This window comes from Streptopelia decaocto, assembly GCF_964273445.1.
Source record: "Streptopelia decaocto genome assembly, chromosome: 1".
Taxonomy (NCBI): Eukaryota; Metazoa; Chordata; class Aves; order Columbiformes; family Columbidae; genus Streptopelia; species Streptopelia decaocto.
The window spans coordinates 55,916,059-55,942,165 of NC_138663.1; the positions used below are offsets into that span (position 1 = coordinate 55,916,059).

At 40.0% G+C, this 26,107-nt stretch overlaps 1 protein-coding gene across 1 annotated transcript in view; it reads right to left on the reverse strand.

Moving 5' to 3' along the window:
* The window catches only part of TPH2 (tryptophan hydroxylase 2), a gene marked incomplete at its 5' end in the record, with an annotated part of 51,624 nt that overhangs the window by 18,163 nt on the left and 7,354 nt on the right, over positions 1–26,107 (reverse strand). Inside the window, 4 exons of the mRNA XM_082066316.1 lie at positions 10,168–10,294; positions 15,674–15,809; positions 17,482–17,678; positions 22,968–23,035. Coding sequence (XP_081922442.1) covers positions 10,168–10,294; positions 15,674–15,809; positions 17,482–17,678; positions 22,968–23,035 — 528 coding nt within the window. The remainder of the gene's footprint in view (positions 1–10,167; positions 10,295–15,673; positions 15,810–17,481; positions 17,679–22,967; positions 23,036–26,107) is intronic.

Genomic DNA, 26,107 nt, shown 5'->3' on the forward strand with positions numbered 1-26,107 from the left:
ATCAGAAGGCCTGCCAGCACTAAGTAGCAGCTAACAGAATGTGTTGCATGCTATACCATGTGAACTTGGTTCAGACAGAGAAAGAGACACAATTGCAAAATCATGTCCTCCAGAGCTGATTCTTTCCCTGCAGTAACCCATATTCCTAAATAACAGGATTTGGCAAGTAAAGGATTAATATAAATTTTATAGCAACAAATCCTACTATCATTTGCATATGTCCAATCATATTGCCTTTTAGGAGACTGTATACATAGAAATGAAGGTAGTATTTAGCCTACACACCTAAAATCATTTAAAGTAATGGCAAAACTCCCCTTGGCTTTCTGTGGTGTCCGAGTTGGACCTAAAATATATAATTAAGCTATACTTACAAAATCATTATGCTAGATTGCCTAAAAATATCGCAGTTAAAAATGTATGGGACCATATTCCATCCAGCACTTTGATGCCATTTGATAGAAAGATGATGACAGGCACAAGAACCACTTTTCCAAAGCTGCAGCATTAAGTAATTAAGCCCTAGGCATAGTTAGCTCTTTATGGATATCAGCCATATTTTGTCTTACTTCCATACTTCTATCTGTGCATAGAAAGAAAATACCCAGGAACATGCTGGGTGAGAGAATTAGACTGAACACATGCAATATGCTCAGTCATTGAGTGAGTATTTAAAATTTTTCAGACTGTGTATGGTTGTGAATATTAAGTTAGGATCTTTTCAGCTCTGTACAGACATGATTTTTAAGACTCTTTTCATAAGAAGAGGGTATTTGGGTTATGCATAGGAGCTACATGTATGAATGTCCCTTCTGGAAGCCAAATTATACACTGAAATAATCCAAACAATAAAAAGATCAGTGCATGGTTTGAGGCCTTCCTTTATTACACATAATCAGTTTGGTTTCTGCCTGACAGCAGAATCTCCTGGCTTTCTTCTCCAGAAGACCCCCAAAAGGAGGGCCAGGTGTGCAGGGTCGCAATGGTGGTTGCCCTGCACAGTGCAGCAGAGTGCACAGATCCCGAGCAAGGGGAACCTGGGGCTGGCCCACCCCAAAAGCAACACAGGACCCAGCCAGAGCACTAGGCAGCTGCACTCAGAGGGCTGCTCCCAAGAGGACCCCAGCTGCAGTCACCAAAGGTTTGGGGTTTTTTTGCACAGCACTCTTTGGCTGCACTGGCTCCATGGATAAAGTCATCTCCTCCATCTGTGCACCACCCACAGCACAGATGTTCCCCTGGTCCTCACTGAGACCCCGACGTGGCTGACATGAGTTGTCATAGCCTGAACTCCTTCACTTCCCCATACATCTGCCAGAGGGTCCCCATGTCTTGTACAAATGCCTCAATTACCACTCCATGTTACAGAATCTTATGGATTTTAGTAATAATAAACAAAGTATAAAATTTACTTTGTTAGTTTGCTTTGACACTGATAGATTTCTCTAAGAATACTTCCAACGTAGTACGGGACATACTATGGTACACAAACAAAGCTTTAGCAGCATGAGAACCCCACAGTTCTGGACTGTACATTAATGCTTTTTACAAGGGTGTTTGACATGTATGAGCTATGACCAAAGAAAAATCAGTGTGGCAATGTCAGTATGAATGATATCTACTCAAAGCCCAGGATTATCTCTCTCCTTCAACATATCAGGGAAGGCACAGGCCATCTGGGAAGAGCAGTAACAATATATTCTGAACCTTTCTTCTACTGCTTTTTTCTTATCTTCTTTATTTAAACCTTTATTCTTGTAACTTACATCCTTTGTTTATAGTTATTATCCAAAACACCTGTGCAATTGTTGCTCACTTAAAGCTTATGCTGGGTTCTTTCTTTTGTCCCAGTTACCTTTGTTCTATAAAATCCACTTCATACCTTTTTGCTAATACATTTTCCTACTCTAGGTCAAGATAAAATGAATAGGCAAAAAACTCTATCAAAATTCATAAACACCTTCCATCTATTCCTCAACCTATCTCAACTGGATCCAACACGGAAATAGAACCATTTTGGTTGGAAGAGACACTCAGGATCATAAAGTCCAACCATAACCTAACTCTGGCACTAAACCATGTCCCTAAGAACCTCATCTATATACCTTTTAAACACCTCCAGGGATGGCGGCTCAACCATTTCCCTGGGCAGCCTGTTTCAGTGCCTGACAACCCTTTCCGTGAAGAATTTTTTCCTAATACCCAATCTAAACCTCCCCTGGTGCAACCTGAGGCCATTTCTTCTTGTCCTATCACTTGGTACTTGGGAGAAGAGACCAACATCCTCCACGCTACAACCTCCTTTCAGGTAGTTGTAGACAGCGTAAGGTCTCCCCTCAGCTTCCTTTTCTCCAGGCTAAACAGCCCCAGTTCCCTCAGCTGCTCCTCATCAGATTTGCACTCCAGACCCCTCACCAACTTTATTGCCCTTTTCTGAACTCTCTCCAGCACCTCAATGTCTTTCTTGTAGTGAGGGGCCCAAAACAGGATTCAAGGTGCAGCCTCACCAGTGCCGAGTACAGGGGGACAATCACTTCCCTAGTCTTGCTGGCCACACTGTTCCTGATACAAGCCAGGATGCTGTTGGCCTTTTTGGCCACCTGGGCACACTGCTGGCTCATGTTCAGATGGCTGTCAATCAACACCCCCAGGTCCCTTTCTGCAGATTCTTGCCACTTGCGTGCACTCCCAAGTTCCACAAATTCTTCCTGAGCTATTTTTTTGAGGCTCACTTTCATTACTGTTCTAGCAGAGCACACTTCAGAGTGTGAGCTATTGAACTACCAGCAAAGATTACTATTGCAGAATCTGCAATTTCTTAATGAAAATGAAGTTGCTTCTGAAAATAAACAAACGTAATTAGCAAGCCAGCACTGTGTGAAATTTGCACCATTCTCTTGTTAACCTATATGTCAAAATGTATTACTTCTGTGCATGTAAATTTGCATTTGCAGTTCAGTAACCTCACAGATTATGATCTAACCACTTTCGGAAACATAATGCTACAAGAAATAAAAACAAAACCAGTGTCTGGCTGTAATTTGCTGTTTTATTAGAGGCTTTTTCTTTAGTGTTTCTAACTGCTTAGGGCTTGATCTTCCTAAACCACATCCTGTCTAAAAGAAGCTATATTATTTCTACAGCGAAATTTATAATTCCTTCCCTGCTCCCAATTAAGTCAAATTAGTTCTCTCTTGCATCTAGCTTCCTTATTACAGTCTTGGGCCCAAGCATACAAACATACAAGTATTTTATAAAACTACAGTATTTCTAGTTACTCGTGAGTGCAGAATTTTGTGTGTTAGGGCAACCTGAGATCCTCTTAAGAAGCAGGTCCCTGACCTGACCAACTGGGCACCCTCATAGCAACAGCTGAACCCTCCTTCACATTCTTAACTTGTAAGTGACACAGTACACAGTACAAAGCACAAAATGTTTCATTTCCAGATGTAACACGTCCTACATCGACCTACCTAGCCCAGAAACTAGTTAAAGCAGGAGGTTTGTATTTAAAAATATGCTGCAAAACAGTATTTTAAACCACCCTCTACAAATAAAAAAATAAATAAATTTTAAAAATTCCGACATCCATAGTCCAGCTCCCCATCTCCACTGCAGTGGCTGACACATGATTTCTTCGCCATCTGAGTGACCTCTCTCCCATCCCCTCACAGAATTTGCCGCAGCAGGATCCTTTTGTACCTTTTGCTAATCAGAAAATGCAGGGACTCGTAATCCTTGAATAGTGATGCTGGTTGACAAAAATGGATCCACTGAATTCTACTTCCCTCCTGCACCTGGATGCAGACCATTTCTCCCATCCCTAAGCAGCAAACCACATCAGTTCTACAACATTGGGTCCACTCTTCCTGCCACACAAAAGGCTTCCAATTCTGTAACAAGCACATCCAAAACTGGCTTAACTCCACAGTGCAAACTCAGATTAGGGTTTGAACTGCTCGTTTACCCCATTCCTCAGCCTGGTGATTGAGATGTCCTCTTTCTTTTCCAGTTCTATCTGAAAAAGGTAGAAAGGGTTCAGGGAAGGAATAACATGCTCAAAGTTACAGAGCATCTTCCACATGACAAATAACTAAACAAACAATTGATTTTCAATCCAGAAAAGGAGACAACTAAGGCAAAAAAAATGAATCAATTCTGTAAAGTAATGACGGCATAGGGAAAGCATACAGAGATTATTTGATCATTCTCTCTTCAAATACAAAAAAATCCAGTAGGAATCAGGTTAGAAACAACAGAAAGACACATTTCACCAGACAGTGAAGAGTTGAACCATAGAGCTCTTTGCTAAAGTTACTGCAAGTACTAAAAATATCCATGCCTTCAAAGATAAACAGCCGTCTCTGGACAGAAAGCCTATCAGGATAATTAAATACAGAGAAACCACATTTGGCTCAAGAGTCCTCTGAATTTCTGAGCGGTCAGAAACTTGGAAAACATTTTAGAAGAATCATTTATGTTCACCTTGTTCTTACATCTCTCCTAAGTAGCTATTTATGACTGCACTTGGGCACAAGGCACCAGCCATGTGGCCTGACCAGCACTGCAGTCTTACAGACCCAAACCTGGAAACAGACTCTCCCCAAACCCAGAACAAAAGCCTCAACAAACAGTCACAATTCCTGCAGAAAACACTGAGCATTTGCTCTTATTTTAGCAGCAGAACCCTTCATATTCTCCCTGTAGTAACTTACCTGGAGTGTTAGCTTATTTTTATATAGTACAGAGCCATTTGGTTTTGAGCTACAAAGCTAGTTAGGTATCACTGCTGATATTTTCTTCTTGTGCCATGAATCTCTGACGCAATGAATGTGAAAACACACTACAAGGGAACACTGCAGTATTCTAAAATATTAAATATTGATCCCTGGAACCTGCAAGGTTTTTTTCCCCTTTAGTTCTGTTTGGTGATATATGTAATATCTTTTCTGCTCACCTATTTGATTACGCATACTGTAAGAAGGACCTGACATCCATGCTTCAGTTACTTGATCAAAAAGTATTGCTGAAAGAAATCCTTAAAATATTGAGACTGTTATCTGTGATTAATTCCTTTAGAACAGAGCAAACCCACAAATGAGGGCATGCTTTTAGAGCAGCAGTCAGTGTGCCCAGCAACACCTCACCAGTCAAAGGAAAGTAATCCATCAGAAGGTTACCTAGCTCTCCTGATTCAAACAGACCTGTATGACTTTGTAATGATTAGGAAAGCCACAAGGTTTCACCTTCTGCTTCTTGTATCAGTTTTAGGTTTTGCAGTTGGGCAATTTCCAAATACATCCACACGTGGGTGTTTTTGCCTGGTCAAAGTAAGGAATAGAAATGTAGCCCAGGCCATCTAGTGATGAACAATATGGATCACAGTATTTCCAGACTCATGCTGTGTGGCCAGACAGCGTCTGGCTGTAGAGATCCATCAAACCTGATTTTAGCTTTATAGTGCTAGCTTTTACCCTGGTAATAGGTTCATCTTTCCTAAGTGACACACATCCCAAATCAGAGCCATCCCATGTGTCTCCTGTAAGTCTGTCAAAATTCACTCAAGCAGTTGTTAAATCATACTCACTCCCAGCTCTTCATGCTGCAGCTGCTTTATTCATTAACTACAGGTGTAACTGAAAGCAACTCCTTTGCAAGAAACTCCATTATGTCACCACTGGGCTCATGGTACTCACTGTGCTCACTCCTGGCATTTGTCACACAATCATGGCATGCGACTGGGAGACAGGAAAAAGACTGAGCAGAGATTCAAATATTAAACTTGAATATGCTCAGTGAATGCCAGAGCTCTTGGGCTATAATACAAGGTTTCAGTTGGCCAATAGGTAATTATTTTTATATGGCAGGATAGCTTCAGCAGGGGAGATGATCATAGGCTTACCACAGTGTTTGGTTTACTATCATTTTGCAACTATAAATGGGAAACATGCAAACAGTCTTGATTTTTCAGATGCACAGTGAGAATGTTTGAAATCCCAAATATTTGTGTAGCTTTCTTCTCAGCCCTCTGTTCATTCATGGAGGAAGACAGTAATCCAGTTCACGAGCTGGACTTATGGCCTAGCACTCTCAAATAGCCCCTCTGGGAAATCTAGTCTGTTGTTTGTGAAGATGAGAGTCTGCAACAGTCTGCTCTGTCTAGTGAGACCATGAATGTTGCACCTACTTTAAGTTACCAAATGCAACTCAGTCTTTATCTGCAATGCTCCTGTTTCTTCCATTCTGTTTATCTCCTCAGCAAATATAATGTGTAATTGTCCTGAACTATATGACAGTTGTTCAGCATGGGAGAAGAACTAAAATGAAGCCAACAAGACCAGATAACATAGATCCTGAGGGAAGACAAGCAATAAGCTCACAGGAATTACCACTGACTTCTCCCAGGGAAGCACTTCTGAACATTGTTTTTATCACAGCATGTATCTTTAAAATATTTTGTTTGACATATGTACACACATAAATTAAACTCAGCTTTAGAAATAAACCATTGACCTCAGTCATCATCCAAGCATGGTAAAACATTCAGATTCATAACAAGCCTGAAATGCATTTGCAAGACCTCATCACACACAATTCTTTCAAATTCAGAAGTAATTTGCTATTGTGGTTTTCCACATAAAGGACAGCAAAAACAAGAGAAATTTCTTTATTTCTGTTGTCCCATGCTTTTCAAATATCAGAACAAATATCATCAAGAAAGGTGAAAAAGTCACAATTTTACAGTTCCAGAGAACTGAAGGTTTGAATGTGACTTCCAGTAAAAAACAATAGGAAAAAACTTAGTGCAACTGAATAGTCCCTGATGACCAAAATCTTGAGTGGAAAGATTTTGCGATAAACTGCATATAAACTACAGACTCTCTGTTAGCCTTCTCTTTTCTGAACCACCACCACCAATTAACGTGCCCCACTGAATTTTATATACACAAACACATCCTATACACACCACCTCACGAAGGAACAACCTGAGCTATGCTGAAACAACCTGGCAGGAGCTGGGAGTCACTTCTGCCATTAACAAGAGAGACAGGATCCTGCTTATCAACTTGCAGCTTTACAAAGACAGCTGCTATCTGGCTCCCAAGTCCACAAATTACAAGGTAATACCGAAATGTAAACCAAGGTATATTTTTTGTACAATTTTCCTGACAAAATGTAATGCTGTTAAATGTGTTGTAAATGATATATTATATAAATTAGCTGAAACACCTCATGTCAAGTCCTCCCTACAGCTTACGGTTTGATAGCTAAGCAGAAGAGACAGTCTTTGCTTATTTTTGTACTATGCAAAAGTAAAAAGACCAGGCATGCTTGAAAAAGCAACTCAAAAGCATCTTTAGGAAATCACACAGAGTAGCCCAAGACACTAATGATGATGATGATAGCAATTAGTACCCAGATACGCATGGCCAATATTGTATTTCCTCAATTAGTAACTGTGTTATACTACACTACAAGTAAAAAAAAAAGTGGATTCTGCAAATATTTTGTCATGTTTCAATAACCTACCTCTCAGTCATTTGTTTTTTGTCTTCCCTCTTTCTCACTCTCCTAAAACACTGCAAAGGAGACTGCATCTCCCAAAAAACACTGCAAAGACAGTCTTTTGGCTCTTTCAATATTTGACTTTCACAGCAAGAATGATTAAGTTTAAAAAAGGAGCAGAAGCCACCCCTTTCTCCTTGCCTTAATAGTCTGACTACCAGACTCAAACAAGAGGATAAAGAGACCTCAGGTCCTTCTTTTTCAGTTCCCTTCCCCTGCAGCTGTCCTTTCCCCTCCAGCTGGCCAGCACCAGGGCCTCTGCAATGCTTTCCCATTTAATCCCTGCTCTCAACAGGGTTCTACAGATGTGACTAATTGCAATTTAGCAAACACTTCTAGTCTGCCCAGGGACCAGGTTCCAGCTTGTTCTACACCCACTGTGTCAGCTCTGCAGGGACAAAAACATCTGCGTGTTTGCTTTGCAGCTCAGGACTGATGTGGCACCAAGAGCAGATCTATCAAGGCCAATATGTGGCGGCTTTTGAGAGCAGAACGGATTGGAAGATTATGAAATCACCTGTAATAATTCTTCCCTTCCTGGTCTGAATTCCTAAGAGGTGTTTCCCTCTCTTTCTAAAGCCATTGTTCTCCCTATAAAGGCTCAGCTGTTAATGTCACCATCTTTTGAAACAGGTCATGCTAATGGCAACCTTGCTTTGGGCATATTGCTTCAAGCTCATTAATATGCATGTTCCCTCTCCATTCATTTGTTTTTCTTTATTTACTTTGAGTTGCCTCACTGGCACCTGCAGTGCTTTTCTGTGTTAAGAGTCTTGGCTGGCATTTCTCAGCTCACTGCATCTCTGGTTGTTTTATAGGATAGAAATGGGACCGAACGTTGCAAAAGTCAGTTAATAGCACCTGAGGTGACATTTGGTGCCCAGCTGAATGAATTTCTCAGCCTCCTCACCCTCACTGCTGAGAGGTGTTCTTTCTGCTTGCTCTCAAGTTGACTGTTTACATTGCAAATTTTAGGGCAAGGAACATCTCTGTATTTTGTCAAACACCTGCTCTTGGGGAGTACAGCCCCTCACTGTTATTCTACGAAAAATAACACCACCTGGGTTACCATAAGTCTCTCTCTAAATGTAACTTCTGCTTGAAAGAGCTATTTCCAGCATGGGAGGAGAAATCAACTTTGACTCAGATATCAAATTCTTAGTGTGATAAGGGAAAGTGATTTAGCTGTCTTATTTTATTTTTGGCTTCATGATTCAGGAGCAGCTCATTGTTCCGATGACACAGTCAGTCATAACTGGGAACTTTGGTGAGGAGGAAGAGTAAAAGCACTTATATAATATTCAGAGGTCACTTTATATTAATATTTCTCCCCAAGCAGATCAGTCCCAACATTGTCCTCTGCAACAAGCCCATGCCATCCAAGGTTATTTTGGGGTGAAAGACTTGGACATACTCTTTTTGGTAAAGTATGGACAAGGACAGCCAGTTAGTTAGCTAGTTTCTCTTGAGGCTGCACATCATGACAAGGTAGGTCTCCTTCTTACTAAGTCCCTTCCTAGAAAATGTGCAAATAGACACACAACTTTCATGATTCCTCCATACAAACAACAGTTTATTCTCTGTGGACATCCATCAAAAAGCCAAGGAACATACCCTGAAGCACGTGAGTGGAACTGGCCATGAGCAAGACATTGAGCCTTTCTAACACTAAGGAGTGAGGCCCATTTGATCAAATAAATTTGGTGGCCACTTCTGGTGGGTTAAGGAAGAAAAAACTAACAAACAGGTAGAAACTTCTTTTTCAGCAGATGGGACTCTAAGCCACTGCTAAGCCAGTGCATAAAAATTATCACAGTTTAATTGAACCTTGTTTGAATCTGCCTTCAACACCATGCCCAAGTTATTTCCATGTCCAAGTTATTTCCATGTCCAAGTTATTTCCAACCCTTTAAATTCTCATTGTCCTTCTCATATAGAAAAGCAGTATATGCTAGATAAGATTTAAAGTAACCTATTCTTTTGCTGGTTGTCATAGTTTACTCTGTCTGCTGATACGTGCCTTATCTGATGCAACTCAAAATTCATCTCACATCCATTGGCTGAGCCATTTGACCTTGGTCTAGATTTACTGCTCCACAGCCTTTGCTTAGTAACTACATATTCTCCAACAGGAGCAGTAGCAAGGATGCAACACCACCTTAAAATACATCACACACTACAACACAGTGAACAGCTGCAAAACAGAACAATGAGTACAGAAAAACCAGTGCTAAAAGCCAAAGTGGACACCTGTGGAGGCGCTAACAGTGTAGAGCAGAGAGCACGCACCAATTCTTTTTTTTTCAAAATTACCTTGTTTATGTGTTTTCAGCACCTTAAAGTAGACAAAATCCATCTCAGCTAGCCCTGAAAACTGGTGATTATTGCACATAACAAGTCAAACTGCCTGTCTGAAGACCAGTGTGTTCAGCTTTGCTCCTGCTAAAAACAATGGAAAAGTACCTAAAGCTCTGTGATTGTCACATCATAGTCATCCGCAACCTGAAATCGCAGTCGGCAATAATAAGACAATGCATGTCACTTCGTCAACCAAAGAGGAGGACAGATGAGAGAGCGTGTCACAAAAAGATTTTGACTCACCGTGGCTAATTTCTGAACATCTTCATCAGATGCTCCCAGTGAAGCAAGTCCTATCTCTTGTGAAAACTGTGCAAACTTAGGATCAGCAAGTAGAGGCACATGTCCCAGGAGTTCATGGCAGGTATCCCTAAGGGAATGGAAATGAAAAGGGTCATTACAAAAATTAATGCCATAATCATTCCATAATTCATATAATAGATGTCATTTTACATGGGTCTGACTTTTACTTGGAGTGTCTTACCATGAAACATGTTTTTTACAGTGTAGCAGTTCTTCCCTGTGTATGGTTCCATAGAAACACACACATTTGCTTCCATTAAATGAGTTATGTGTCATTTAACCCCACCTGTTCCGTGACTTCCCCATCATTTCCAAATTGAGTGGGAGGGCCTGATCACTGATGTCTTCCAGGTTTAGTACCGTGAAGACTGAACTGTTCAAATGCAAGACAGATGTCTCACAAGTACAATTTTGAGCATTTCCACATGAATCAAGTTCAAAATCCAACATTCCCTCTTTCTCTTCTCCGTTCCCCTTTCTACACCTGGGTACAGCTCCTCAAGCATTTTGCCACTTGCCTCTAGAAATTCAGGGCAATGTTTACAGAGGTTTCTGTGTGCTTAATTTTTCATTTAGTCCTGAGTTCCTACTGCAATTACTGCGTACTTTTCTTACGTGGTCCACTTTTCACCAAGCAGATTTCAGAAAAAGCAGAGAACCCAAATTGTTTCAGAAAGAACTGCTGTCCACACCTGTAAGTGCATTATTAGTCATGACAAAGTGCAGATATAAGTGTACGAAAAACTGCTAACCAACCTAACGAAAGTGCACATGCATCATCTACAAAAGCTCTCAAACAATTCTGAAAGTTTTGGTGCATTTGTTCACAGAAAATAATGGGCTTGGTAGTAAAGTTCACTTTAAAATAAGATCTGACATTTCCTTTGCTTTTGCCTCTTCAAAGACATTTCTCTCTTTTTCCTAAGCTGTAAACAAATGTTTTAAAGGCAGGGAGAAAACATCAAGTTTTCTACCTTCTATCCAAAATCATCCAATTTGTCTTTTATAAACTATTTTTGTTTGAAAAGACACAGAACCTGACACTTCAGATAAATCATGAACAGAAAAACAACCTTCTATATAAAGTCTCCTTACTCAATACTCTTCACCAAGAAGTCTACATCAACTGTGTCGAGGTAGATGGTAGTACATAGTCATTTCTGAATACATGCAAATGAAGATTAGCATTTTGGGCATTCCTAGTTTGCCTCACCAAAGCTTAAAAATATAGTTCCAGTATTGGTGGGTCACATCCAAGTCTCTCTTCTCAGCCCAGATGGCCTCACTAACAGGTGCTCAGCAACATTTGCTCATGTTATATTCACATTTTTTGATGAGACTGTAAAGTTGTGTGTGACAAGTCTGAGCTGATTTCATATATGAGTAATTCATTCAACAGTACAGAAGAATTACCAAATCTAATTTGTCTTCCTTCCTAGATGTACATATTTCCCAAAGAAGTAGGGGAGGTAAACAGATACTCTTGTGTCTGACATGATAAAATAAACACGGTCCATGGACACGAACTAGGGGTTCAGTTGTAGCAATACAGACTGAATGCTCAAGTTTACTGCACACCAATATTTTTAGTCAACACCTACAAAACATGTTTGATGTGTACAGCTGGCCAGGAATAGTATCAGACATCACACTTACATAAGGTAAATGGTTTGCATTTGTTTTCCAATGCCTGGTAAAGCTTGTCCTTCCTCCTGAAAGTAAGATCTTTCCTCTCATGTTCCTACATTATTGCAGGTCCTTTCAGAGCTTGGGATATCCCTGATTTCTTCAAAAGCAGCTGGTAAGAAGACTTCTCTTTGGTGATACTCTGAGTCTTGCAAGATAATCAAAGCTCTCTACCACAAGACCCATAGCTTGGATAGTTCTCCTTCCTCACTGGAGCTCAGACTTGAAAAATTGGCTGTTTCTGTATGGTATCCAGCTCTTTGTTCAGGAGATGATTTGCATCGCTTGAGTGGATAATCAGGAAAGGTTAATGACCCTTCTTTAATTAATTCTTTAATTAATTCCGTTTCAGTCACAACAATTTCTTCTGTCATCTCCTGCAAGATTTAGTTCGCTAACAATAAAAAAAGACAGCAGAGAAATGGAGTTTGCAGTCTGACAGACATACCCAGAGAATTCCCAGTACCACACAATTCACTGGAAGAACTTGACTCCTCCAGCCATCACCTTCCAATACAGCAATGGGCCACAAAGCCCATTCTCTGAAAGTCCAGAGCTCTACCTCCAGTTCAAATCTTCACTTCACAGGTTGCTGAGCACTTCACGTACGCAGCACTGCATCAGTCCGGGTATATTTAACTTCATATCAGTAGTTCTAATAACAAGAGCAAAGACATAGTGGGACTGGCTTCAAGTTCCTGGCTTCACATAAGCACGCTTGTCTCCAGCCAGGCTTTTACAGTAGCATCACTACTATTAGTACCTAAGCAGGTGTCTACATCTCTTCTCTTCCTGTGCTGAAGTCACAACTCCCAGAAACAAACAGGTAAAGATGTGTTACTCTTAGTTCTTCACTGGGACATGGGCTCTTAGTGTCATTTCCATCCTTGCAGACAAAATCAGGACAGAAAGAGACCAGCCCCATAAACTTGTCTCTGCTGGCAAGGGGAAGAGGGTGAGGAGGCAGAAGATACTTTTCTCATGCCTTTAGCTTGTAGATTCTTCCATTAAAACTATGCAAAAATAGTACTTTGAACACACAGTTATGAAGAGGGGAGGTTGAAACAAAAACATATAAACAAAAAATAAAACAAAACAAACAAATCTTCCAAGAAGAACCATGAACCAGCATTTGGGATTGTCATTGGAGTCTCTTAGATTTTGATGCCAGTCTGGTCTTTTATAGATAGTCTAAACAATGTAATTCTTCACTTAGCTACCAAGGCTTGATTCTTTTGTTTTATTCAGAAAATAATTAAGTTCCTTTAATTTATTCACACACATTGCTCAGAGAAAATAAGATTTTTGTAATGCACTTTTCCCAGCAAAAGATTTTTCTTGGAGTAAATTAGTTAGCAGAGCAGAGGAAATCCATATAGCTCTGTGAATGTAGTGGAAACATAATGAAACTCAGGAAGAAATGTTTTAAAATGCATATAGTAGTGATACAGATCAAACCAAATGAACTCTCTAATTTGTATCTAGCTCTATAGCCTGGGTGCTAAATCTGATGGAAAGCCCACTGAAGTCAAAGGGAATCTTTTTACCAGGTTTATATCATTGAAATGCAACATTCACCAAGCCAGGGACCCGCAGCAAACCTCATTATGGCCCCATATATCAACCAGATCTCAGGGCACTGCAGCTGCTGCGGAAGATGAAGAGCTGTCCCCACTCAAGTCAATTTAGTTTTGCCATTGGTTTCAAAAAGTCAAGATTTCACTCTACATTTCTGATAACACTTACTAAATTCTCCATCTTGTGAAAAAAAAAAAAAAAACACCATTTTAAAAGGGATTTTCAAGGTTTTCCTCTGGAGTTCCTAATAGTCAGTACACATTATTTAATTTATGTGAACAAGTAGGGCTGCAAGAAGAGAGTAACATCATTAGAAAATGACAACTTAATTCCTCTGTTAGTCATACTTAGAGGTGTTTAGATCTTAACCTGGATTTTTAAGTTCAGCTCAAACAAGGAATAAAAATCTTCATTCTAACTGAACTATTATTAATCCACAGTGACTTTCCAGACACCATGACCAGATAGGCTACAAAAAAGTAGTTGCTGTTATTACTAAGGATCAGCTATGATACACTGCATAATTCTGAATGTAAGCAGCATTCTGGAAACTACAGGGGTCTCAAATATACAGATCAATGAACCAGAGAACATCAGCAAAATCACAGATGCACTTAATCGTTTCCTGGACGATGTTCCTTCCTTTGTTCTTGTTGGAGTTATGTATCTAAATCCACTATCAATAGACAAAAATATTCTTCTAGTTTGTATTAAATTAATGAATGTCATAATTATTTTGCTGAACATTGGCTGAGACACTGGCTTCCCACAAGAGAGGAAATCATTGGTGCAAAACCTGGTACTTCCTAAGGATAATTTCTTTTTTTTTAAATACTACAGATATTTTCAGATAGACAAGTCCAGCATATATACCGAAGCTCTTCTTCCACGATTTTATGTTGTAGCAATTTGCCTAAAAATTGAAGAGACTAAAGTTCTAATTACAGAGGTTACAAAAGTGAGTGAATTCCTCCAGGGATTGCCACCTTTTTTCCAAGCAAAACACGCACACGAAACCAGCCTCGTAGCATTTCAGGAATTTCACACGCTGAGGAACAAAGTAGATAAGTGTCCAACAGCACCACCTGGTGACTTCTGACAGGATAATGTTGGAGCATCTTTACATACAGCTTAATATGCGGTTCCATTAATCCTCTTACCTACAAAAATACTACTCCATGGTTTCAGCAGTCTATTCACGAAATCAAAGTTAGGCATGGGTCCAAATGTTTACATACTGGAGCTGAATATATATGTATGAACTCTGTGCAAATTTTGGCAAAAATAAAATACATTCAAATAGTCCAAACTGACCAATCCACAGCTACCATTTCACGGTAACCGCCTGGTGACTGATTCACTGCGAAAATGCCATTCTGCGGTTACAAGATCAGTGGATGCCTTTGGTAAAACTGCCTCCGTATTGTCTGACATGTATTGTTCTGTTATTACTGCACAGAGCACGCCATACATAACACAAGACAAGAAACACAATAGCTTTGATCTTTTTTTTTCCCCGCTTTTCATCAAGAGACCAAATGCCAAAATATTTCATCCAAACTCGCAATATTGTGGTTTGGAAAAGCTGAAATGCTGTCCCATGAAAGTCATAATTAAAGTGTCTCTTATTTCTACCATGTTCCCTGTAACAGGCTTCATATCTAATATCCTCTTTGGGTGAGAGGATAGTGCCTCATGACTTGCTTGAGTTGTGTTATAGGAGAGAAATGAAGTTCAGATGTGGAGTTTGGCCCACAAAAGATAAATGAAGACACAAGAAGATTAAATTCTAATTCTGAAATAAACTTTTTTCAAGGGATTCGGGGCCTTTTTACCAAGTTATTTCATTAGCTGTCCACCAAAAAAATAAAATTTTATAGCCACTTCTTCAAAATTTTTAGTTGAAAGCTCTATATTCTACTGAAAAATAATCTAGATGATAGAATTTTTTTACCCACTATATAAATAATGTAATTATTTAAGACCCTTGTAAAAAATCCAAAAGAAGCTTTGAAATAAACTCTGGCTCACTAATGTGAAGGGTTTTGTCATCAACAGTGTTAACTAGATTTTGACCTTTGTGAGAAGATTCCTCTTTTCAATCTTGGCAAATTCAACAGGCACTTTTAAGAATACAGTGAACTTATTTTTTTTCAGCACTAAAGCAAATGTAGCAACTTACGGTTCCGGTGTGTAGAGAGGATCTGAGCCATGTCGTATATACTGAGTACAATGAAAAACTCTATATGCTAAGCCAGCTAAAAAATCCCGGGGAGACAGGTATCCGGCAACAGGTCTCACTGTGAAGCCAGACCTTTCTGAAGTGAAGGAGATAACAAAAGACTCTATTATACATCACTATAGCAGTTTCTGAGGACAGGTAATTACCTGTAGCTAATTATTCTACCGGAGGCATGACACGGACAATCTTGGCTCAAGATGAGCACACATAATTTTCACCTATGACATACAAGAGCTATTTTGCATTGCTAGCATATGTTTAATGGAAACAGATAGAGATATTTCAAAGTTGGTTCGAACACCTTTGTCTAGAAAAGATAGTAAGGTACCATAAGTGATGTTCTCAAATCACAGAGTATCTGATTTTTATGTCTGGTACCAAATGGGAGAGAAGTTTCTAAAACAGAAGATGAGTTCTGTAAAATATATTAAAAACTAACAAAACAGAATAGGGTCAAATCTAATCTGTCCGTATTTTTACAGATAAAATACTGTTTGTAATAGTAAAATACTGACTTTCATAGTTGAGGTCCTCATTTAAATATATGAGTGTTCCTTTGTCAAATTAGTTCCAGTGGGGAATAATTTCAGACTCAGTGACTTTGAAAAGCACATTTCTCTCCCAGATTCACATAAGAATGTTCCAAGTTTTTTCTTCAACAGACACTACTATTACTGCATTTAGTCTGCAAATATACTTCCGAAAGAAGTGTGAGGTTTTGAGTTTCTTGTTAGGGAGAAAGAACCTGTAAACTTTGGCATCATTCTTTAGAGACCATAATACAATATATGAAAGACCCAGAAGGACACAACCAAATTCAAAGGGAAAGCAAGACTTTTGTTGCAAATTTTGTATTTATCTTAGTTAAAAAATTTCCATGCACATTTGGGACAAAACACTTTGCTATTTTTTCTCATAATACTTAACAGCACATAACATTTTTTTACAAACAGCAGTCTTTATAATATGTTAGTTCATGAGCTCCAGAAGCTCCTGAGCAAGAGGGTTAAGGAACAAGCATATGTATCTGAAGAGATCCTTGAAGAGAAAATATTAACTGAACTCTTTATCAGCTTTTCCTCTAGAGTTAAAAACTGCAGGTTCACATCTGCCACTTCTCTTTCTGTATAGGATACATTTCCACTACAGATGAAAAAGAAGGTTAATTTCAAACTTAAATATGTCATATCCCGGCCCCCTAAAAAATAACATGAAAGAGAAGTACCAAATCACCTATGGAGTCCCACTGTATTTTTTCAACATACAAATATGACTAGCTTCATGAGGTCTTGGGCACTCAGGAAAGTCTTGTCTTCACCTAGGCTGTACAACAATGTGCCAAACATGTTCTACTGTTTAGATTCCACTATTCGGGCATTTTATTCCCTCTTTTACCTGCCTGGGTATTTGGGGGATGCCTGCTGTGGTTATCAGAACACCCACTCTTTGGGAAGGACAAAAGTAGAGCTAACTTTTGTCCCTGTGCAAGAAAACATCATGTGATACGTGTTGATACAGCTGTTGAATTCCTCTCATCTTCATACCTGCAGGTACATGTATACAACTGTCTTGACTCAACAAACTTTCTGTCACAGAGAATGTCAAAGTCAGAATGATACTCCAGACTAAGCCAAAGACCACTGACAATGCTGGAGGTCTTTTCATTCATTGTGCGTTGTATTTCATATTAACAGAAACAGAGTTTTCATGAAACTGTATCTATTGACAAACTAAATATGAATTCTTACCTTTAAGAAAAATAGAAACGTCTTCCAGCTGAGGCACATTGTCCTCTCTGTATCCACAGTACTTGGTCAGCAGAGGAAAGTTTTTTAAATATTCACGACAAGCATGGGTGGGATAGAGTTTACTGAGTTCTCTAAATACCACCCCCCATGTTTTAATTTCTTCAGCTGTGTACTCCACTCTGGGAATGGGTTGACCACTGTAAAAAATAAAATAATACAAAATACATTTGTATATAGCCAGATTGTGGACAGATTCTGGACGACAAAATTTCTGTGAAAAGTATTCTTTAAACAAAGAAAAGCAGACAGAGCCTATTAAAACCATTAAAAACTATTTTAAAATGACAACTAGATTCTTTTTTCTTAGAATTGCTTCTTGATGTTATGTTATACATATTACATTTATTGCTCAAGGACCGTATTTCTTCTTAAGGAATGAGTATACTTCTTTGTACTTATCAAAGTCGAAAGATGGATTTCTTATACACCGTGTTCACATAGCAGAGTAATATTTCTCTGTTTATTGCCACTGATGCCTTTGCAAGTGCTTAGCTGAAGGTCCTGATTCTGCCTAACCTGTAGATTCAGTTAGACCATCAGCAAACTGCTTGCTCTATGCATTCTTTAAAATACATAACACAGTACCATTACCTAGCATTTTACAAAATGAACAGTAGGCAATTGCATAAATGTTTAGAAATGTGTGGATCCAATTAAAAAAAAAAATATATATATTGTTTAGAATGTTGTTTACATGTGCAGATACATTGGGAACCCCTAATTCATGCAGGACTACGTTATGAAGAGAGTCACTTCAGAGCCAACAGCCAATGATGGGTGAAACTAAGCTTTTAAATACATCTCTTTTTTTCCTTCTGCACTGCTCCTCTGCCTCCTCCCCCTAACGCAAATGCACAGAAATTACAAAAGCAGGAATCTTCCAGGGTACCTGCTAGTCTGTCTCTGACACCCAAGATTTGCTTTGAGTGGTTACAGCTAATTCAAAACCGGCTGCCTGCATGAAGAGTGTGAAGGGCTCCTTCCAGTTTGCACTGCCTTGTATTTAGCTGGAAGGAATCTCCCATGCCATGGTCATGGGCCTTCATATCACATCATTAATTCCCCCTGGAAACTATAAAAATCTTTCTCTGGATTTAATGTTCATATACTCTAGTATGTAATCTGTGCAATCTGCCTTCTCCTCAGGTATCCTCTTTTCCCACACTGTAAGCAAGTACAGAGCAGCAAAGGGATTCACAGGATCTCCTTCCACCCCATCAGCCCCTGTCTCCTGTTCCCTTGCCACAGGGCAGGCAACATGGGTGCTCCCAGCCCAGTGTGTGGCTTCCACAGTGTTGCAGACAGCAGCCAAATGGGAATATCAGGCACAGGGAATCCCACTGCAGCAGGAGACATGCAGCACTGGGTTTCTGCTGGGGCTTGGCTCTCCATCCCAACTTTCGCCCGGTTTGTAATCCTGTCTCCACTGTACGAGGCGAGAAGGAATGAGCTCTCACATCACATGCAACTGCTGCTTTGCAGTTCCTGCGTGCACAAGAGAAGAGCATCCATCCTACATTCATTGTGGCTGTCCACTCACCTTTATTGAAAACTTAGTATTTAATCCCCTTGCCTTTCAACTGTGTCAAAGGATTTTGATCCATGGAAGTATCTGCCACTCCGAGGTTACCTTGTATGAGGTACTCGTTAAGGACTCACTGAACATTTAATATATCCACAAGTTCCCCTTCAGTCACTCTTTTGCAGACATGATGAGAATTGCAACCCATTTAGTGACGCATTTCTCACCAACAGAAGCTGTGCTGGGTCTATGCCCACTCTGCGGTGGGAGTCAGTCCTTCAGGTCTAGTATCTGTCTTCACTTTTGCACTTTATCACCATTAAGCTGCCTGCCAGCTCATGGAAAGCAAAACACAGCTACTCTAAAGTGTACCGTACATGACGGACACGAGCAGGTTGCTACTCCATCCACCTGGGGTTGCCAGAACACGGTGCAGTGGCCTCATCTCTTTTCCTTAGACCCAACCTCTGCCACAGATGCTGCCAGTACAGTCAGCACTGGCCCAGCAAAGAGGAAGAAATGTGTGCACCAGGGGAAAAACTCAGGTTTCTATTTAGCCTGTCACTAGAGAGGGATAAACACAATAAAGGATCTGAAGCTTGTTCACTGCTCACTAAAAGGTTTATAACTTAGTTATTGTTTCAATTAATTCATTAGTACTGAAGTAAGGTTCGCTGAATGTTAATTCCTTAATAGGATTTATGCCTGGGAGAGCTGATCTTATTTCCAGCTGATCATGATATTGCTTTCTTTATTGAGAGGATCAAGGCAGCCAGACTTGAGGGAGGACCTGTGCTGTTCTCACTCAGCTCTGCAAATCTCATTTTTCTCACTCTCTTACTTCAACAAGCAAGACTCACCTGGCACCCAAACTTTTCCATAAATCACAGGAGTGGCCAGCCCGCATAGCCAGTTTTCTTGTGACTGAGAAAGATGGCTCTACAAGCTAATTTATCCTGAATTTTTATTTCCTCTTATTAAAATAGGGTCTTTCCATTTTGCTATGGTGATAAGCTATCAACTTATATTATGAATTCCCACTTAAACCTCACATTTTTTCCTCCAGATTTAATTTTCTCAACACTTTTGCAATCCCTAGTCAGTCTCAGAGGACTAATTAGCAAGATTAACACATTTTAACTATCTTTAGGATAGAAACTAAGTGAAGGAGGGATTAATTTTTTTTTGGTCCATTTATTTCATACAGCTGATCTTCACTGCTGTACTCTATTGGCATGTCTTTCCTTCTAACATCCAGCACATATCTGCTCCTCCAAGTTAATTTCTTAGTGGTTTTTTCTCTCTGTCCCCACTACAGAAACCTCTTTATGTTCAACCAAGGCAGAACATCTACCACTATAGAACAGCAGCAATTCATAAAAGAAATGCTGATCCAGTATTTTCAACTCCACAATTTTTTTACAGAGCCAATTTCTTGCAGCCAAATCTCTTTGTTATGTGCTTTAAGGAAAGAAGTGTGGAGGGTTTTTTACACTGGAAAATGAAAAGTAGAAACACATTAAGACTCAATAAGCAATTAGGAAGGTCACTTACCTGGAAGACACTGAGAGGTTCAAGACAATGCTTTGAACTTATCTCTAAGGGAAGCAGTCCTTACAACAGAGCTGTTCTTTTTTGTATAAATAAGCAAATAGACATTAGACCACTAAAGAGGGTGAGACTGCAACCTAGCATTGAGACACCTACATTAATTCTGAGCTCCCCAGGGCAGCAGAAGCAGCTTAGCTGTAGCAGCACGATGTCCTCCTTGAACTGATCTACCTTTTGTTTGTCAGCCTGGCTTAGGCTGAGCTCTGGGATGCTGGGAGTAAATGTCTCCCCAGGCTTCTCCACAGGAGTTCCCAGAGAGAGATCAACTGTTCAGCCCAGCAGATATGGCACATCCCTGGGGTTAGAACAACCACTGCAGCAGACACAAGGAGCATGAACGAGATTTTGCCATATCTCAGGTAACAGCCCTAACCACTGGCCTCCCAGCCATTTTGTGGTCCCTGGGTGAAAATATTTGAAGCATCTTGTTTTTCATCTGCTAATAATAATAGGAAGAGTTTAAAATCTTTTAAAGGTTTGAAAAAGTCAGTGGGATGAAGGAGTACTTCTGAGCAGTTTTGCTGAAGTACAAGATCTGACTCCCGAATAACCTCTGGTTTGAGTTGTTTGATTTCTGCAATGTGCCTGCAGAAATGGTTCTTGAGCCCTCAAAATCTAAAAAAATAAAAGGTTATTCCTTTATCTGTTTTTCTGGGAATATGCAGGATTACTCTACATGCTTTTTGTGAAAAGACATTCCTCATTGGTTTCAGGGTGAAAAAAAAACCACCTTCATAGCAGAGGACAAACCACTGCTTAGTGAGCCAGCTGCATGATCTTTACAGCACTTCGGCAGCTTGGAAGGAGAAGGGAGGAAGATATTTCCAGCAACTTAGCAGCTGTGAAATGCATGGCACTACTGCTACCTTCATGGGTAAACAGAGAACTATCTGACTTACGGAAAGAGCTCTAGGAGCACACAGTCTGCTCTCATCCACAGGCACCTGCTTGACATTTCAGACTGCAATAAATGCTAGGCAAGAAGAAGTAACTCTACAGCAAGCATTAAACTGAATATATACATATATATATAAAATAAATCAGTCAGCTCTAAACAAACAAAAAAACTGCCTCAATTTACATTTGAAAGATGGCTAAATTTAGAAGGTACCTGGGTCAGCCTAGGATGCTTCTCTACCAGTCAGTGCCCTGACCCCAGCAGGCAGCAGCTCCGTGTGCTGGATGATTGTCATGAGCATCCAGTTAAACCATGGGCAGAAAAATGGGAACTAACACTAGCACCTACACATTGATTGGTAATAGCTTAATGACAGGAATGGGACAGGAGTAAAAGAGGAATATAATCAAGATTATATTCTCGCAAAGCAGAGTTAATTCTCCTGTTCTCCAAGCCTTCTGCAGCCTGTATATTAGCCTCATATTAAAAATGAACAAACAAACAAACAAAAACGGAACTGAAAAACCTTCAAAAATCCATTAATTGCTTCCTGACAAGATGTGCCTTCTATGAAGGGAGCAAAAATTGTTGTGTTTTATATTCTTTAAACAGCATGGGTACAAATCTCAAAGGAGAAAAATGAAAAACCTGAAGAAGTGTGGTAAAATGGAAAAGATGAAATTAGTGTGTTCTTTCCATTGAGAACAAGGGTGTGGGCCTGTTGCAAATAAAACCTAGAGTATGGTTAGAATTAGCTGGATGCTTCTGTGACAAGAAAATTGCAACACAGGAGGTACTTGTAGGTAGCCCAGAAAGTTAACTTCCAGGGACGATAGTAATTTGAAAATACAGACTTGACATGGGAAAAAAATCAAAATGAGAATACATATCAAGTGTATTTGTGCACAGACACCATCTTCACTAACTACGTAGAAATCCATTGACTGAATTCTGAGAAGTTTAGAGCTGTGTTGGCAAAACTGATAGATGGCATTTTGCAGTGGCCAGTATAGTAAGCACATGAAAAGAAAATAATAATTTCAGTTTTTAGTAAGCTCATCCAGCTTTGTGGGGACACTAGGTATGTGTGATTCACTAGTGCCTGAGTTTGTCCTTAAGCCATCCAAGCATTAGTAAAAGACTGTCTGAAGTTTAAGCATCTATGAATAAAACGCTGAGGAGGAAGCGCTTACCTTTCAAATGCTCTGCTTGCCCATATCTGTACCAAAAATGTAATGGGATTTCTAGCATCAGGTTTGTCGTTTATAGCCTACACTAAATTAGTCAAAGTTTAAAGGATGACTTTTTCTACTGTTAAACTTCATCCTACAGAATTAAGTACAGCATGAATTCTAACTAGTCAGCAGCATGGGGAAGAGTTATGCCAGTACTTACTATTTATAGCTCATGGCAACATCCACAAAGTACTTTCTTCTCTGTCGATAGACATTGTCTTTAAATCCCTTAAGCAAAGAAGAAGAGAGTAATTTACAATAAGGACAGAAAATTAGCTGTAAGAATTACAAAATAAATCATTAAAGTGTTTATTTAGTACCTAATTGTATTGTATTTTGATTAACACCATCTACTGACTGCAAGGGAAGATAAGGATTTTTTCACTTTTTCCCCACCAAAGTCCCATGGGAGTTTTTTTCAAGACAAGTTTGTGCATAGCTACAGAAAATCACCCAAGATGCTGGAAAAAGGAAACTTTTTCCTTGTCATTTCATCTCACTCAGGTTTTCATTAATCTGAATGGAGATATACACACAGGGAAAGCAGAATGACTGGCCTGTCCTTAATACATCTTTCTTCACCGGAAGAATCAAGCACCCAGAATTCACACTCAATTCATTTTGAAAACTCTACTTCGGCAGTTGCCATCTTAACCAATGCATTAGAGACTGAACCACCAGCCTCAAGCAGCAAATAAGCATATTGCTCCCATTTGAGTTACAGAGGAATGGCTCACGGACTACAGTAGGCTCATACCTTTTTCATAGTAAGTGCAAAAAAAGAGCTGCACAATACATACATAGCAGCCAATCACAACCCTTTGAGCTATTCAAAACTAAAATAAAATCTCTTCTGTAGCTGTAAAAGACACTTCAGGTTTTGGACTACAAATAGAGGCAGGACTGTCAAACTCTTGAAGATAAAAAAGGGTAAAAAGTTTATCTGAGTTCCCTAGTTAGTAGCCCAGAAAGTGCGTTTAAGTTTTCCCCTAGTCAGAGCTGAGAAGTAAAATACATTTTTTCCTTACTGCTCACATGCACAAACACAAATCACTGAAGGAAACGAAAAGATAACATTGTTTGATTTGAAATATTTGTGTGAGTTCCCGGAAAACTCAGAAGGCATTTTATTTTCCTATTACCAAAGCTGTGCTACTGAGTCAGAGAAAGGGAGGATGTCAAAGGACTGAAGAAAACCTTCAAGCCTCCACTCCTACACAGAAAAGTTTTTTGACTGGGAAAAAGTTGCTGTAGTCTGGCAGAGCCTCTTTGTCCACTTAATACCTTCTGACAAAAGCACTGAGTTACTCAGCTGCAGACTGTTCAAGAGCCCAAATGGGATGGAAGGCAGCACAGGGGTCTGAAAACACTGTCATGAGTAGTGAAACTGAGACTGAAAACATTAGTCAACATGGAGTGGGTTAAGGCTATGCTGCTGAAGTGCTGTGCTGGTTCTGTAACAGGGTAATTCACTTTGGTCCTCCGGCACCGACACACCACTGCTGAGGAACAGGGCAGGCACCAGAAGTAGCCTTTGAAAGGTCAGTCACAAATTTTTACAGCTTTTTCCTCCATCCCTAATACCTAGCATGCTGCATACGCTAACAAATGGTGTGTAAATTATGTTTATAAGAGTTCCCCAAGTGTAAAATATATATTCATGTAATGCAAATGTCTTTTTTCATTGTAAAACTGAAAGCAGATTTTCAGCAGAGCACTCAAGTATTTAATGAAGGCACCAGCTCAGAACATAAAACAGTATCAAATGGCCCATCACAGTCATTGACTCAAGGCTAGAATGAGCCTGCCACTAAGAGCTCTGTTTGAACTAAATTACTGTTAACGGTTAAAGGCAACCAACAGATTTTTCCATTCTAAGAAAATGCAAGGTAGATCCTTGTTTATCATCAGGAAGTACATGGCAGAAACCAGGATCCAGGAACACGCTCCGGGGCTGCAGGCCCACAGTGTGGGAAGGGCTCACACAGGGTAGAAGTGGCTGGGAAACAAGTGAGACAATGATGTTTGTCATGGCAGATCCAAGAGCAGGAGACACCAGGGACAGAAAGTGGGGCTGCCAGAGGACATCACGTTGACATCCATTTGCTTGAGTTCACAGACGTGAGGGTCTGTGCCTGAGCCCTTGCCACAGCATAGCCACTGTAGGAGCTGTGGAGCAGACAGGACAGAAGGTAGCAGTCCAAGTGTCATTTCTGCACTGACATAGAGTCCCAAACCCAGGGCCACCAGGAGTACCTGCCTCTCCTCAGCCAAGGCAGTCACCAGGGAGGAGTCGGCACAGGCACTGTAATAACATGGTATAGCATAGATGCATCACCAGAGAATTCCCTCTATTCTGCTCTGGTGAGACCCCACCTGGAGTTCTGCATCCAGCTCTGGAGCCCTCAGTACAGGAAAGACATGGACCTGTTGGAGAGCAGCCAGAGGAGGCCACCAAGATGATGAGAGGGATGCAACACCGCTCCTATGGCTAAGAGAGTTGGGGTTGTTCAGCGTGGAGAAGATAAGGCTCCGGGGAGACCTTATTGTGGCCTTTCAGTACCTAAAAGGGGACTGTAAGAAAGATGGAGACAGACTTTCTAGCAGGGTCTGTTGTGATAGGACAAGGGGTAATGGTTTTAAACTAAAAGAGGGGAGATTCAGGCTAGACATGAGGAAGAAATTTTTTACAATGAGGGTGGTGAAACACAGGCCCAGGTTGCCCAGAAAGGTGATAGATGCTCCATTCCTGGAGACATTCAAGACCAAGCTGGATGGTGCTCTGAGCAACCTGATCCAGTTGAAGATGTACCTGCTCATTGCAGGGGGTTGGACTAGATGACCTTTGAAGGTCCCTGCACAACCCAAACTATTCTATGATCTTCTGAATTGATCTTTCTGCTGTCACTTACAGTCTCTTTGGGGCCATTTTTCACCACCTTGCACACTACCAACAAAATGTGTGCAACAAAACCCACACGAGACTCTCACCTACAGATACAGTTCAATGTGATTCTATTACAAGACAACCTTATGGTCAGATATCTTAGTTCATTACCTATTTCTTTTCAGATGGAAGTTTCCTACAATACCAGTTTTATCCAGACTATTTTACTTTGGAGTAGGAATGAATACAACTAGCTACCACCAGTGTCTTTCAGACCACTAATCCAAAGGTAGAAACTTGGATTTATAACAAATGAAAATGCTATTACACAAATGCTTATCATCATCCGTCATCTTGACACTCATAAGTTAAGCATTTATGGACATCAAAATAAACCAAAATAAATAAAACAA